Source organism: Haliotis rufescens, unplaced genomic scaffold, assembly GCF_023055435.1.
Source record: "Haliotis rufescens isolate VD_foot unplaced genomic scaffold, xgHalRufe1.0.p SCAF_16, whole genome shotgun sequence".
NCBI classification, from domain to species: domain Eukaryota; kingdom Metazoa; phylum Mollusca; class Gastropoda; order Lepetellida; family Haliotidae; genus Haliotis; species Haliotis rufescens.
The window spans coordinates 3,716,319-3,732,525 of record NW_025963846.1 but is presented as its reverse complement, the minus strand read 5'-3'; the positions used below and the strand labels follow the sequence as shown (position 1 = coordinate 3,732,525).

The 16,207-nt window shown below is 45.2% G+C and overlaps 1 protein-coding gene across 5 annotated transcripts in view; it reads left to right on the top strand.

Annotated features, from left to right (window-relative positions):
- The window catches only part of LOC124144274 (tyrosine-protein phosphatase 99A-like), a 101,744-nt gene that overhangs the window by 69,359 nt on the left and 16,178 nt on the right, over positions 1-16,207 (top strand). For 4 of the 5 annotated variants that reach the window (XM_048396798.1, XM_048396797.1, XM_048396795.1 and 1 more), the window contains 7 exons: positions 216-322; positions 1,095-1,192; positions 2,731-2,824; positions 3,624-3,703; positions 4,788-4,922; positions 9,036-9,170; positions 12,147-12,191. In XM_048396798.1, coding sequence (XP_048252755.1) covers positions 216-322; positions 1,095-1,192; positions 2,731-2,824; positions 3,624-3,703; positions 4,788-4,922; positions 9,036-9,170; positions 12,147-12,191 — 694 coding nt within the window. The remainder of the gene's footprint in view (positions 1-215; positions 323-1,094; positions 1,193-2,730; positions 2,825-3,623; positions 3,704-4,787; positions 4,923-9,035; positions 9,171-12,146; positions 12,192-16,207) is intronic. The other variant, XM_048396796.1, reaches the window with a different exon arrangement.

Genomic DNA, 16,207 nt, shown 5'->3' with positions numbered 1-16,207 from the left:
CGAAACCTGCATTACTTTGGGCTTTCCTCTCACATTAACCTGACACGTCGTGATATAACTGAAATATTGTTCAAAGAGGCATTAAAACCCAACTCACTCCCTCGCATTCACGCGACCTATGATTGTGACACTGTTCAAATCATGTGCAGGCAGCAATGCTAGCTAGAATATTGTTGACTTCAGCAAAATTTAATTGTTGTATTTGTGAATTTCAGGTCATTTGCGTGTAGAAAGTGTTACCAAGCAGCATACTACTACCTGGCTGTTCCCACCAACTCCCAGTCCACACCGCCAACCGTTGTCACTGTCGCCGAGCCTGCAGGTATTGCATTCACAAACTGGCATGATAGCACAATACCGTATTTGCCATAATAAGCACCTCTGACCAACTTCTACACCAATTTGTACGTAATCATTATAAGTGCCATGCTAAGCTTAAAAATATTCATGATAAGCCATATTTGCTTGTGTATGTTGAGGGGCGTTGGGTAGCCTAGTGGTTAAAGCGTCACTCGTCAAGCTGAAGACCCGGGTTCCATTCCTGACATGGGTACAATGTGTGAAGCCCATTTCTGGTGTCCCTTGCCGTGATATTGCTGGAATATTGCTAAATGCGGCGTAAAACCACACTCACTCACTCACTCGTGTATGTTGCAGAATTTACTGGAACCACGGCATTGTGGAAGGGCTGTATAATTGCCTAGTAACTATTATCAAAATCAGTTTGAACCAAGTTTGTTCTCTAGTGTTCAATCTCTGTCAAAACATTTAACTATTAAGCTTGATTTTGATAAACACCTTGAATTTTGAATTATTACTGAGATAATTTAGGGGAGATAACTTTGTACGGTTATGGTTATCTCCCCCTGATTGTGGTTTTATTAATGTATCAGGTCATGAACAATATTTTATGTTAATACCACAAGAGACGGATTTGAAGGGGCATGAACTCACACTTGTTTGTGTGTCAAGTGTAAAGGGCAGACATCTTTTCAAATTATATGCCCTTGGTTAAATCTAAAATTAGATTCTTGGTTTATTATTTACAGACATTTCAGAATCTTAGAGTTCATTAAGATGTGCTTATGTTTCAGATGAGAAAGTTTACCCTGATGTTACAGTGAAGGAGTTTATCCGCCACGTGGAAACTTTGCATGCTGACTCCGATATCGGCTTCTCTCAGGAATTTGATGTAAGGAGAAATCAGCAACAATTATTGCACTGAATCACTGTATAGTCATTGTCCCTTTTGGGATTTCGGGTTGGAATTAATCTGCTGCAACCTATGCTGGTCTTACACGGGAGCTTAATGAAGTGGGTGGTCATTCACCTTGGAGTGGGTGGTCAGGCACCTTGGAGCGGGTGTGGTCAGGCACCTTGGAGTGGGTGGTCATTGCACCTTGGAGTGGGTGGTCAGGCACCTTGGAGTGGGTGGTCAGGCACCTTGGAGCGGGTGGTCAGGCACCTTGGAGCGGGTGGTCAGGCACCTTGGAGTGGGTGGTGGTCAGGCACCTTGGAGTGGGTGGTCATTGCACCTTGGAGTGGGTGGTCAGGCACCTTGGAGCGGGTGGTCAGGCACCTTGGAGTGGGTGGTCATTGCACCTTGGAGTGGGTGGTCAGGCACCTTGGAGTGGGTGGTCAGGCACCTTGGAGCGGGTGGTCAGGCACCTTGGAGCGGGTGGTCATTGCACCTTGGAGTGGGTGGTCAGGCACCTTGGAGTGGGTGGTCAGGCATCTTGGAGTGGGTGGTCAGGCACCTTGGAGCGGGTGGTCAGGCACCTTGGAGTGGGTCGTCAGGCACCTTGGAGTGGGTGGTCATTGCACCTTGGAATGGGTGGTCAGGCATCTTGGAGTGTGGGTGGTCAGGCACCTTGAAGTGGGTGGTCAGGCACCTTGAAGTAGGTGGTCAGGCACCTTGAAGTGAGTGGTCAGGCACCTTGGAGTGGGTGGTCAGGCACCTTGGAGCGGGTGGTCAGGCACCTTGAAGCGGATGGTCAGGCACCTTGAAGCGGGTGGTCATTGCACCTTGGAGTGGGTGGTCAGGCACCTTGGAGCGGGTGGTCAGGCACCTTGAAGCGGGTGGTCATTGCACCTTGGAGTGGGTGGTCAGGCACCTTGGAGCGGGTGGTCAGGCACCTTGAAGCGGGTGGTCAGGCACCTTGGAGTGGGTCGTCAGGCACCTTGAGTGCAGCGTTAAACAACAAACAAACAAACAAACCTTGACTCGGTTGTCCGCATGTCATCATACCCAACAGCGTGGATTGTTGTCTCAGTATCAATCACTGGATTGTTTGGCCTTTACTTGATGTATTAACAGTTCACTCTCATATTGCTAGAATATTGCTCAGTTAAACAATATTAAACAAACACACTTGTTTCCCCAGAGATTACACTGCCAACTTAGACATTCCCTGTAGGGAATCAGGACAGAATAGTTCTTCACTCCTCATTCTTCTTTTAAGAGTTAACTGGCATAGACACGAATATCTACTATCTATCTATCTTCTGCGAAATGGCTGACATTGCTGATGGCAGTATTAGCATGCACTCACTCACTTTATGAAAGTTCTGTTTGGACTTTAATATATGAAATTTGTCTTTTAACCTATATTACTGGTGGTAGGGAAGATTTTAAATTCTGAGCAGTTTTTAGCTCTGGCAAGTTATCCTTGCTGGATTTAATGTCATACAAATCAAATGGGATTCCTATATTTGTCTCATCTTTTTCAGGATATCAACAAGAATACCAATGTGGACTTCCGATGTGAGAGTTCTAGCCTACCAGAAAATCGTGGCAAGAACAGATACATCAACATAGCTGCTTGTAAGTAAAACATGAAAAATGGTTCTTTTGATGATTTGATAGTACAAAAGTCACACAAACAATTTGGGCGGTCAGGTAGCCTAGTGGTTAAAGCGTTCGCTCGTCATGCCGGAGACCGGGGTTCAATTCCCCACAAGGGTACAAAGTGTGAAGCCCATTTCTGGTGTCCCCCGCTGTGATATTGCTGGAATATTGTTAAAAACGGCGTAAAACCTCACTCACTCACTCACTCACTCACTCACTCACTCACTCACTCACTAACCAACTCACAAGCAAGCAAGCAATGGGATTCAAGGCAGAATATCATGCTTGGTGTAAAACTAATTAGGTTTAGGTGGTGACTCTGGATACCATATTATCTTGAGTAAAGTACATTCTTTTTTCCAAAGAAAAGACATAATACACGTATACAATGAGTTTTGATGTTTTTTCCCCAATGCAAAGACATTACCATGGGCACATAACAACGGAAATACCATGTCAACAAGCCCATACTGAAGTAATGGATTATGGTATTGCTCTTTCTGGTCATTAATTAAGTGTTCATTGTATATCAACTATCTCATCCTGAAACAAATATATCCAATACAGCCAATGCAAGTCTATTATAGTTGGCAAGTCTAGATTACTGCAGGTTCAGGAAATGAATAGTCTCTGGTCTCCATTACATAAAAAAAAAATTCTGTAAAATATTTTCATTTCAGAGATTAGATGTTAGTCTAGACATGACTGTAGTAAATTGCCCTACTGCATTCTCCTATTCCGTTTCAATCTGCTAATTGTGTGTGTTTGTTTTCAGTTGACCACTCTCGAGTTGTGTTGAAGACAGAACTGGGGAGACTCCGCCATTCCGATTACATCAATGCAAACTATATCGATGTAAGTAGCTTCTAAGCGGTCAGGAAGTGATTCGCTGACATTAGGCCTGTCTTTCTGTGCATCATTTTACACTGAAGGTGTGGATTGTTACTCATCCTCACAACCACTGGTACATCTTCCTGAGTCAAGAGAGTTAACTGACTATAAAAGTCCAGTTTCCACCCTTGCCGAACTAGGCTGGTATTATGGAGTTAAATTTTGGCTGGACTAACGAATCTATGCATAGTCCAATCAAAATCGCGCACCGAAATCGAAATCTGGTTCATAAACTGTCGTGCAGATTTCGGTTGATTGCAGGATTTGCAAAGCATGTGCACCGCCAACTCGTTGTCAGTAGATATTTTCCATATCTTTTCATGTTTTTAATCAAGGTGCTCACGTGATTTGATGCATTTCGCGATGTAAGACCCGTTTTATCACAAAATAGATCTTGATCGTCCTGACTGGGTGCCACCATTTTGTGTGAAGCAAACGCAAGTGATACAAGGTGGAATATGATTGGTCCATAGGAGAGGCTTAGAAGAGACATAACTGGTAATAGCCACTGATGGCGTTACGATCGAGCCCAGTAATTCCAGCCAAGTTCGGCAAGGGTGGAAACTGGACTTTTAAAGTCAGTTAACTCTCTTGCTTCGGGAAGATGCCACTGGTATGGCTGATCCAGACTCTGCCAGGATGTAGCTGTACCAGAGATAAAAATGGGCACTAGTCCTGTAGTCCTTGCCAAACTGCCCTGTAGTCAAGGTATCCGAAGGACTAGTAGAAATTTGCCATTTCTAAGGGTTTTGCTACATGTTATCATTATTAAGACTAGTGAACAAAAAATGTTAGTTTCTACCGCTGTGTTATTTTGTTGACTGGGGGATTTAGGATAAACATGTTTATTAACTTACAATGTGTTACTTTGGTCTTCCTTCTCGTATCAATATTTGATGATACATGACTGAAATATAATCAACTAATCAATCAACCAATCAATTGGTTATTTGAAACCAATAACAAATACCTGGTAATGTGTTGGTCATTTTGGTCAAAAGTTTTATGTAAAATCTAATCGAAATGTTTGTTTTGCAATTTGTTTCAGGGTTACCAGAAGCCAAAAGCTTACATCGCCACTCAGGGACCATTGCCGCAGACATTTGCCGACTTCTGGAGAATGATATGGGAACAAAACTGCAGCGTTATTGTCATGATAACGAACCTCATGGAGAGAGGGAGGGTAGGTAGACTTTCATCCTGGGGGAGGGGGGTTGGGGGTGGGGTGCGGGAGGGGTGGAGACAAGGTCCCAAGTTACACATGGTAGTTGTAGAGCTGTGGAGTAGCTTACAAGGAAGGGGCTTACAGTGTGTGACCTGGCTGATGTGTGTCCTGATACCTCATGATCATTGCTCATGCTGTCAACCACTGGTTTGCCTGGTCCAAACTTGATTGGTTGGTGGTCAGGCACCTTGGAGTGGGTGGTCAGGCACCTTGGAGTGGGTGGTCAGGCACCTTAGAGTGGGTGGTGGTCAGGCTCCTTGGAGTGGGTGGTCAGGCACCTTGGGGTGGGTGGTCAGGCACCTTGGAGCGGGTGGTCAGGCACCTTGGAGCGGGTGGTTAGGCACCTTGGAGCGGGTGGTCAGGCACCTTGGAGCGGGTGGTCAGAGTGGATGGTCAGGCACCTTGGAGTGGGTGGTCAGAGGGGATGGTCAGGCACCTTGGAGTGGGTTGTCAGAGCGGGTGGTCAGGCACCTTGGAGCGGGTGGTCAGGCACCTTGGAGTGGGTGGTCAGAGCGGGTGGTCAGGCACCTTGAAGCGGGTGGTCAGGCACCTTGGAGCGGGTGGTCAGGCACCTTGAAGCGGGTGGTCAGGCACCTTGGAGCGGGTGGTCAGGCACCTTGGAGCGGGTGGTCAGGCACCTTGGAGCGGGTGGTCAGGCACCTTGGAGTGGGTGGTCAGAGCGGATGGTCAGGCACCTTGGAGTGGGTGGTCAGAGCGGGTGGTCAGGCACCTTGAAGCGGGTGGTCAGGCACCTTGGAGTGGGTGGTCAGAGCGGGTGGTCAGGCACCTTGGAGTGGGTGGTCAGAGCGGGTGGTCAGGCACCTTGAAGCGGGTGGTCAGGCACCTTGGAGCGGGTGGTCAGGCACCTTGAAGCGGGTGGTCAGGCACCTTGAAGCGGGTGGTCAGGCACCTTGGAGCGGGTGGTCAGGCACCTTGGAGCGGGTGGTCAGGCACCTTGGAGCGGGTGGTCAGAGCGGATGGTCAGGCACCTTGGAGTGGGTGGTCAGGCACCTTGGAGTGGGTGGTCAGAGCGGATGGTCAGGCACCTTGGAGTGGGTGGTCAGAGCGGGTGGTCAGGCACCTTGGAGTGGGTGGTCAGGCACCTTGGAGCGGGTGGTCAGGCACCTTGGAGTGGGTGGTCAGAGCGGATGGTCAGGCACCTTGGAGTGGGTGGTCAGAGCGGGTGGTAAGGCACCTTGAAGCGGGTGGTCAGGCACCTTGGAGTGGGTGGTCAGAGCGGGTGGTCAGGCACCTTGGAGTGGGTGGTCAGAGCGGGTGGTCAGGCACCTTGAAGCGGGTGGTCAGGCACCTTTGAGCGGGTGGTCAGGCACCTTGAAGCGGGTGGTCAGGCACCTTGAAGCGGGTGGTCAGGCACCTTGGAGCGGGTGGTCAGGCACCTTGGAGCGGGTGGTCAGGCACCTTGGAGCGGGTGGTCAGAGCGGATGGTCAGGCACCTTGGAGTGGGTGGTCAGGCACCTTGGAGTGGGTGGTCAGAGCGGATGGTCAGGCACCTTGGAGTGGGTGGTCAGAGCGGGTGGTCAGGCACCTTGGAGTGGGTGGTCAGAGCGGGTGGTCAGGCACCTTGGAGCGGGTAGTCAGGCACCTTGGAGCGGGTAGTCAGGCACCTTGGAGCGGGTGGTCAGAGCGGATGGTCAGGCACCTTGGAGTGGGTGGTCAGAGCGGGTGGTCAGGCACCTTGGAGCGGGTGGTCAGGCACCTTGGAGCGGGTGGTCAGAGCGGGTAGTCAGGCACCTTGGAGTGGGTGGTCAGAGCGGGTGGTCAGGCACCTTGGAGCGGGTGGTCAGGCACCTTGGAGCGGGTGGTCAGAGCGGATGGTGAGGCACCTTGGAGTGGGTGGTCAGAGCGGATGGTCAGGCACCTTGGAGTGGGTGGTCAGGCACCTTGGAGTGGGTGGTCAGAGCGGATGGTCAGGCACCTTGGAGTGGGTGGTCAGAGCGGGTGGTCAGGCACCTTGGAGCGGGTAGTCAGGCACCTTGGAGCGGGTGGTCAGGCACCTTGGAGTGGGTGGTCAGAGCGGGTGGTCAGGCACCTTGAGCAGGTGGTCAGGCACCTTGGAGCGGGTAGTCAGGCACCTTGGAGTGGGTGGTCAGGCACCTTGAAGCGGGTGGTCAGGCTCCTTGGAGTGGGTGGTGGTCAGGCACCTTGGAGCGGGTGGTGGTCAGGCACCTTGGAGTGGGTGGTGGTCAGGCACCTTGGAGTGGGTGGTGGTCAGGCACCTTGGAGCGGGTAGTCATGCACCTTGGAGTGGGTGGTCAGGCACCTTGAAGCGGGTGGTCAGGCTCCTTGGAGTGGGTGGTGGTCAGGCACCTTGGAGTGGGTGGTCAGGCACCTTGGAGCGGGTGGTGGTCAGGCACCTTGAAGCGGGTGGTGGTCAGGCACCTTGGAGCGGGTGGTGGTCAGGCACCTTGGAGTGGGTGGTGGTCAGGCACCTTGGAGCGGGTGGTGGTCAGGCACCTTGGAGTGGGTGGTCAGGCACCTTGGAGCGGGTGGTGGTCAGGCACCTTGGAGTGGGTGATGGTCAGGCACCTTGGAGTGGGTGGTGGTCAGGCACCTTGAAGCGGGTGGTCAGGCTCCTTGGAGTGGGTGGTGGTCAGGCACCTTGGAGCGGGTGGTGGTCAGGCTCCTTGGAGTGGGTGGTGGTCAGGCACCTTGGAGCGGGTGGTGGTCAGGCACCTTGGAGTGGGTGGTGGTCAGGCACCTTGAAGCGGGTGGTCAGGCTCCTTGGAGTGGGTGGTGGTCAGGCACCTTGGAGCGGGTGGTGGTCAGGCACCTTGGAGTGGGTGGTCAGGCTCCTTGAAGTGGGTGGTCAGGCTCCTTGAAGTGGGTGGTCAGGCACCTTGGAGTGGGTGGTGGTCAGGCACCTTGGAGTGGGTGGTCAGGCACCTTGGAGTGGGTGGTCAGGCTCCTTGGATCTTCCAATTGAATGGATCGATGCTCATGATGTCAATCACTGGATTGTGTGGTCCAGACTCGATTATTTACAGACCACCGTCATGTAGCTGGAATATTGCTGAGTGCGGGGTTAAATAACAATCAAAGAAACAAGACAAAACAAACAGATTTGATTTTTTACCGACGGCTGTGATGTAGATGGAATACACAATACTTCAAAGAATTTGAAGATTTATTCATATGACGATAATCTGTCAAGGCAGACATATATATACGCCGCCTGCATGTAAAACAGCATGTATTGAAAGCCAGATATGAAGGGTTGTTATTTTATCCTGTCCTGGCTGCGTCAGTGTAATGGTTTGACTATCCGGGGTAGAACAGGTCTTCAGCAACCCATACTTGCCGTAAAAGGCGACTGTGCTTGTCGTAAGAGGTGACTAAAGGGATCGAGTGGTCAGGCTCGCTGACTTGGTTGATGCATATCATCATATTCCAACTGCGTGGGTCGATACTCATGATGTCAATCACTGGATTGTCTGGTCCAGACTCGATTATTTACAGACCGCCATCATGTAGCTGAAATAATGACAAACAAACAAACAAACAGTTAATGGTTTACTACAGTGTTGTGGATGGATTTGTTGGTGTCAGTATTCATGTTTTTTACTTGCTCTTACTGATGGAATACAGAATTTCTGAAACTTGTGAAATCAACGTGACCTACACACTCATGTAATATTCTGCATATAATCTCCATATAATGTTGTATAATATTCTCTATGTAATATTCTCATATGATATTCCCGTGTAATATTCTCTGAATATATTATTCTCATATAATATCCTTATTATTTTTTCTGGGGGGCACGGGTGGCCCAGTCGTCTAAGGCGCCGCGATTCACTGTGCAGAGTTGCATCCCTTGGGCACGCCAGAAACCTATGATTGTGGGTTCAAATCCCGGTTAGCCCCGATTATGTTTCTAGGTTTGTCAGCACCATACCCGTGCTCGTGGGTTTCACCGAAGTGGTAAACGTCTGAGACCTGCATCACTTCGGGCTTTCCTCCCACATTAAGCTGACACGCCGTGATATAACTGGAATACTGTTAAAAGCAGCGTTAAACCAAACTCACTATTATTTTTTCTCTGTTTCCAGCGTAAATGTGACCAGTACTGGCCGAGTGACGGACTGGAGATCTACGGCAGCATGTCGGTCAAGCTGCTCAACACAATACAGAGGGCTCACTACACAGTGCGCATATTTTCAGTGCGGAATATGAAGGTAAAAAAGGTATGCATGCCCTGCTCTGTGATGGCTGGCTTCGTGTTGGTTCTATTCCGCCTTTTCTTGAGTTGTCTTCACCTCGGTTCATGTAAGATGCAACAGTTGTGGAGGTTGTCACTTAACAACGTATGTCGCATAGAAAGTCAGTTTGGAAACCTGGAAAATGCAACATTTGTTTTGCTGTCTTTGATGTGAACAAAAAAATTGGAACAATCTGGAAAATATATTTATCATCCAAAACTGGAGATATCGCTTGGGTGAGATCAAGCGATATCTACATTGTAGATATTGCTGCAATGAAATTGTGATGTCATTGGTTACCATGATGTCACAATCAAATGACATCACTAATGGCTCTGCTACTGAAGCTGTTAAAAGTACTTTTCACACTTAAGACACTGCATATTAGTCTACACTGAAAAAGTTGGAAGAATGATGTTGGATGATAAATAAAATCTCACCCTCGTGTCTTTTGAGAGCAAATATATCAACACTCGATAAAAGTGGAAAAACTCCTTGGCAAGCTTCTGAGTTTTTCCACTTTTATCAACGAGTGTGTTGATATCAAAAGACACAAGGGTGAGATTCTCTATTTATAATACTTAACAATCTGTGGCATTGATGTGAATATATCTGGTTACTGGGAATGAAATATTGTGTCTGGATGCAAAGTTTGACTCAATATACCTCAATCAACCTTTTATGTTACTGCTGAATATTTGCTACAAACTGTACAAGTTGCATTGTGAATTCTTTTCAATATAATTCCAGTTTAATACATTAAGGTCTTGACTGAGTCCTATATTTGATATAGTCGGTTCATCAATCTCATAAACATGAGACAACATTTGTTTTTAAGTGACACCTCTTACTTAATATTTTTGTCATCACCCAATTTAATAGCATGTTTTTGTGTTCTTTGTTTTAGTCATGACAGTTAGATTATCAAAACAGGATTATGTTTATAAGTATAAAAAAGACTTTAAAAATTTATTTCAAGTTCAAATGTCTTTTTGGCGTATTGATGTGTCCTTTTTCATCGAGGACAGGACTATTGTGACTTCTTTCACTGGGAAATTAGTAGATAAAGTTGTGTTGAAAGGTTGTTGAGGAAAATGTGTTTACTGATGCTGACACTGACATCTTACAGCTGGACGAGTTGACATTTCCACACAAGGTATTCTGGCCTGTTTACAAAGAGCCTTGCATTAGGAATGGCATAGCTGTTAGTGTTCTACATCGTCGGGTCACATCCTAACAAGGGAAACACGTTGAAACATGTCTAGTCTAGGAACACATATATAAGAGATTACGTAAAAGCAGAGACATTATCTTTGTCCCCCAGCTTAGCCTAGTGGGTCGACATGCCTATCCCATCCCAATTATAAACCACCCAAACTCTCCCCTACCCTTCCGGGGCGGTCGGGTAGCCTTGTGGTTAAAGCGTTCGCTCGTCACACCGAAGACCCGGGTTCGATTCCCGACATGGGTACAATGTGTGAAGCCCATTTATGGTGTCCCCCGCCGTGATATTGCTGGAATATTGCTAAAAGCGGCGTAAAATCATACTCACTCACTCACCCAAACTCTCCCCTACCCTTCCAAGCCAAACCCTCTTACTTAGACTCGTTACATGTCATATTTGTTGTAGTGTGACGATTCTATGTCAACATGTAGTTCTCGCGATCATGTGTGCGGGAGCCTCGACAGTGACTGGTCAAATTGTTCCATGTGAAAAAAGTAACCTGCAATAGCGATCAGCTGCACTGAAGTGCTACGCTCAGGGTTATTATTATTTTAAATATGTTTAGTAAAAGCTGCAACTAACATAACATGAAATTGGAATATATTATTCCTGATAAAAAAATAGTTTCAGATACAATTTTTCCTGATCCGTGCATCAAAATGCTTTAAGTTGTATCATTGGGTAAGTTTTAACCCAATCGCCGGTAGATTCCAAGAAAACATGTGTACAGCTGATGGCTGTTTCTTGCTTAGTTTAGGAGAAAATGCACAAGGTAATCTTAATCCCTGCATTGAAAACAATGCCTAGCAGAACAAAAAATACAATTTAAATGGTAAATCAACATGTCTGGTGATTTTTTTATCTCAAATTTCCAATTTGTACTGACCAAGTTTCTTATCACCCATTCCTTTACCGGAATTCTCTGAAGGGGTATGCTGTAATTTTTTTCTGTGCATAATATTCGGAATTGACGTGATTCATATGACACATGAATGCTTGTTAAGTCTACTTAAAGATTCTATTTGTCAAGTAAAGAAAGAAGGATAAACACATGCCGTGTTCTTCATGTTAAGCGCCTCCAATTAGTGCCCCCTGACCACCTCTAGACAGTGTCCAACTTCATGACAGTGAGGATACAGCTGTTAGTTTAATTTATTACTTATTCTAGCTTGGCAAATCAAAGCTTGAAAAAATGTGTAATAACTTTCTTAATGTGAATGGTACTGTACAGGAATTTGTTTTCTTCTGAAAACTCTCTTGCAAAAATAATACGTTCCCCTTGATGGGATGTGACGTGACGATTGTGATCCTTACTTTTGCCAAACGTTTTGACATGTTCTCAGCTTTGTGACTTGAAAAATAAGTGTCAAGTAAATGGTTTCAGAAACTGTAAAATTAAGATACTGTTTAAAATCTGCCTTAGCATACAACACAGACGCAACATGTTAGGCTAAGAAAATAAATTGGTTCTCAGGCAATCTGCATATAAAACTGAATGCAAGGGTTGCAATGTTTTAGCATTTTACCCTGAGTAAATTTTTAACACAAATAATAACGGGAAGTGTTTAATGGCTTGACAACCAAGAATGATATTTTGTTAGCCTGATGTTGCATCCTGGACGATGAAACTGGATGTACCTACACGTGTTGTCAGCGTTCTTGATTTACTGTTTGTGACACTGGACCCTCCCGCATGACCGTCCATCTAGGTTGATGTTGCCTTACTTTGTTGTTAGCATCACCTTCATGAGTCCGAGGCCAGGCATGCACATAGACTCCAGGTAGTGTGTTTTGTTCAGTCTGTTCCATGTATACTGCTGCATCTGCCTGACAGCTAACCAGCCAGCGCCTCCATCAGGCATCTTGTCGTGTAGCTCACAGCTTTTGATCTATTTAGCTGAGAGTGTTTGATCTATTTAGCTGAGAATGTTGATCTATTTAGCTGAGAGTGTTTGATCTATTTAGCTGAGAATGTTTGATCAATTTAGCTGAGAATGTTTGATCTATTTAGCTGAGAATGTTTGATCTATTTAGCTGAGAATGTTTGATCTATTTTGCTGAGAATGTTTGATCTATTTTGCTGAGTTTCATCCTTTCTTCGATGAATGATTTTCCTCTTTTTTCTATTTCATGTTGTGCAAATTTGTATTTCAAGTCGTATGATTTATGCTAGCATTGCACTTTTGAAAGGTTTGTTATAGTTTAATTTTTTAGGGACCTAATGAAACAGTGATAAAACATTCTTTCCTTTTGAAAATTTATAAAAAACACATCTCAGAAATATTTATTGTCATATGAATATGTTTTGCACTGCATGAATCATTAACAAGGGAGACAGTTCAATGGATATCCGATTTCTTTACGGGGCGGTCGGGTAGCCTAGAGGTTTAAGCGTACGCTCGTCACGCCGAAGCCCCGGGTTCGATTCCCGACATGGGTACAATGTGTGAAGCCAATTTCTGGTGTCCCCCCGCCGTGATATTGCTGGAATATTGCTAAAAGCGGCGTAAAACCATACTCACTCACTCACTCACTCCAATTTCTTTATTACAATGAATGCAACGTTTTGGTGTAGATACTAACACTGTTATCAAGCAAGTTATGAATTGATAGGCATTAGAAGTTGATGGATGACAAAGTAGACACAAGTTATCGATAACAATAACAGTAATAAAGAAGTTGGTAATTAAAGAAGTTGTTATCCTTAAATTGTGTCTACTTTGTTATCGATAATGGTTTGATGTTATCTCACGTTGAGGTAACTGGCTCATCCAGAACGTCCAGATTCTGGTGCCATGTTCTATGATTTTATGTTATTCTTTCATTATCTTTCCAAGTAACCAACTAACCAGCACTGCTGCTTGCCTTCAGCACCATCTGATTAATTTAACTTGAGACTAGGGAATCACCGCTACTGCTGTACCATGTTATTGATATAGCAGGGGCATGGGTGGCCCAGTCGTCTAAGGCACAGCAATTCACTGTGCAGAGTTGCGTCCCTTAGGCGTGACAGACACCTATGATCATGCATTTGAATCCTGGTATGCTCTGATTATGTTTCTGGGTTTGTCAGCACTGTACCAATGCTCGTTTCACCAAAATGGTTAATGTCTGAAAATACTTTGCCACTTAGGTATTTCCTCACTCATCAAGCTGACATGGTAAAGCTGAAACACTGTTGAAAGTGGCATTAAGCCAAACTGACTAACTTGCTCACTGACTCACAAGTGATATGGGGGTGGTTGGGTAGCCTAGTGGTTAAAGCGTTTGCTCGTCATGCTGAAGACCCGGGTTCGAATCCCGTCATGGGTAAAATGTGTGAAGCCCATTTCTGGTGTCCCACACCATGATATTGCTAGTATATAGATAAAAACATCGTAAGACCATACACACTCACTCACTCACTCACTCACTGACAGGTGATATATGGCTGTCAGGACTCAAGGAAATGAACATTGGTTGATTACCGTGGCCAATCTGGATGATTGTGTGTCGTCACATGCTTACAGTGTTGACAAACTAGCTTCTATTGTTTGTTAAGAACAATTGTACAAGACAAGATATGATTACATGTTGCTTCAGGTAACTTCCAATGACCCTGAGGGGGCATGGGTGGCCCAGTCATCTAAGGCAAAGCAATTCACTGTGCAGAGTTGCGTCCCTTGGGCACGCCAGAAACCTATGATTGTGGGTTCGAATCTCGGTTCGCCCCGATTATGTTTCTAGGTTTGTCAGCACCATACCAGGCTCGTGGGTTTCACCGAAGTGGTAAATGTCTGAAACCTGCATCACTTCGGGCTTTCCTCCCACATTAAGCTGTCACGCTGTGATAAAACTGGAATACTGTCAAAAGCAGCGTTAAACCCAACTCACTCACTCACTCACTCCAATGACCCTGAAGGTTGTGTTGTAATGAAGTCAGCCCCATGGGGATTCCGGGTTAGAATAGGTCCCCAGCTACTAAGTCTTGTCATAAGACGAAACATATTAGATTGCGTGGTCTGGCTCGATGGCTTGGCTAATCGTTATCATACAGTTCATACCCCTAAGACATGCTCATATAATCAATCACTGGTTTGTTCGGTCCAGGCTCTATTATTAACAGGCCATCTTCATACAGCTCAGAGAATTGTTGAGCAACAAAAAAGATGTGATGAAGTTTGACCTATTAAACAGGCTTTGTACATCCATTTATGCAACAATTTCAGGCAGTCTGTTCCACGTGGATATCAGGACTCCACATGGTTAATACCAGTCCATGCAAGTTGATGTATTTATCTATTCAAAGTACACCATGCTTTATGCTGCAAATAATCAACAGGAGGCAATATTTGCTTTGAACATCAGCTTTTGCTGACATTGTCTTTCTCTATATGTAGAAATTTTAGTCTGTTTATTAACAAATATTTTACCCTTGCCTTAAATTACAAATGTTTGGTGTGAATAGGATGGTGGTACCATCAGTACCGATTATTAATCTGGGATATGTAAATTTCCTGAAAAACGTCACTTACTTCTTAAGATGATATATCTCCGATCATAACAAGTGAATTGCCATACAGATTTATTTTATATATGTAGCAACCAGTGTTATGCCTAGGAAGTGGCCTCACAGGATTCTCATAATAATCGATTGATTTGTGCATTATATTTATTACGCTCAGTGGAACATCGAATGCATTCATGTTGATATAATTATGGGAGTCGCTGACTGCTACTTCAATTATTGAATGTAAACGTCCTGATTTTTTTTTTTGCCTTGTGCATCTCGGTTTACTATCAACGCCTTTGGCTGAAAGTTACAAATGGTCCAATCAGAATCGAGCTTACACATTTTTGCAGATAATGTAGTCATAGTTCTGATAATGCCCTGCTCCACAGAATCACCAACCACAAGTTGTGTTAGAGATACACAGAAAGTTTCCTATGGCTAACCTGACAGTGACCAGGTGAAAGAGGAAAGGTAGAAACACCGAGAAAGGTAGAAATATTCTACAAACCTGGCTTCATGACCTCACGTGGTTGCAGCACAACTCAGAAAGAAATACTACGACATGTCAGCTTTTGTGTAGATCATGGCCAATTTAATTCAATTACAAAGCTAAATTCAAATTTTAGAGTGAGCACCTTGAAGAGACATGCTAACAGCAGTGATCACAAGCAATCTGTTGAGGCTCAGTACAGTCAAGTCCCATTAATCCGACATCGATGGTTGCACATGATTGTGTCGGATTAACGAGTATGTCGGATAAACGAAATTTAGTAGTATCAACTTTCGTGATCGAAAATCGGACAACTACACGATAGATAAGGATTTAAACACGTAATAAAAAATATAAAATAAATATTCATATTGTTATGTTACATTGTTGGCGGAATATGTTTTCTAATCATGCAACCTCTAAAGTTTAACACAAAACAACTGTTACGGACTGTATGACCAATTTATAATTGTTTATTGTTAAGCAAGTTTAGCTACCATCCGATTCGTCTCGCATCAAAACACGGGCTGTGAACTCGCAGGCAGATGACCACGGAGTACACTGATCACTGTGTCGGATTAACCAGACTGATCAATGAGTGATTTTGGTAATTCGTTGCAAATTAGGGGTGTCGGAGTGCGAGACTGTCGGATTAACAGGTCTAAATAGCACTGATTTAATCGTTTCCCATCATTAGTGTCGGATAAAGCCGATTGTCGGATTAACAAGTGTCGGATTAAGGAGACTTGACTGTATGTGACATTGGATGCTGTTGCTGCAACCCGTTGCATCGGAGAAAGATGTCATGTGAAACA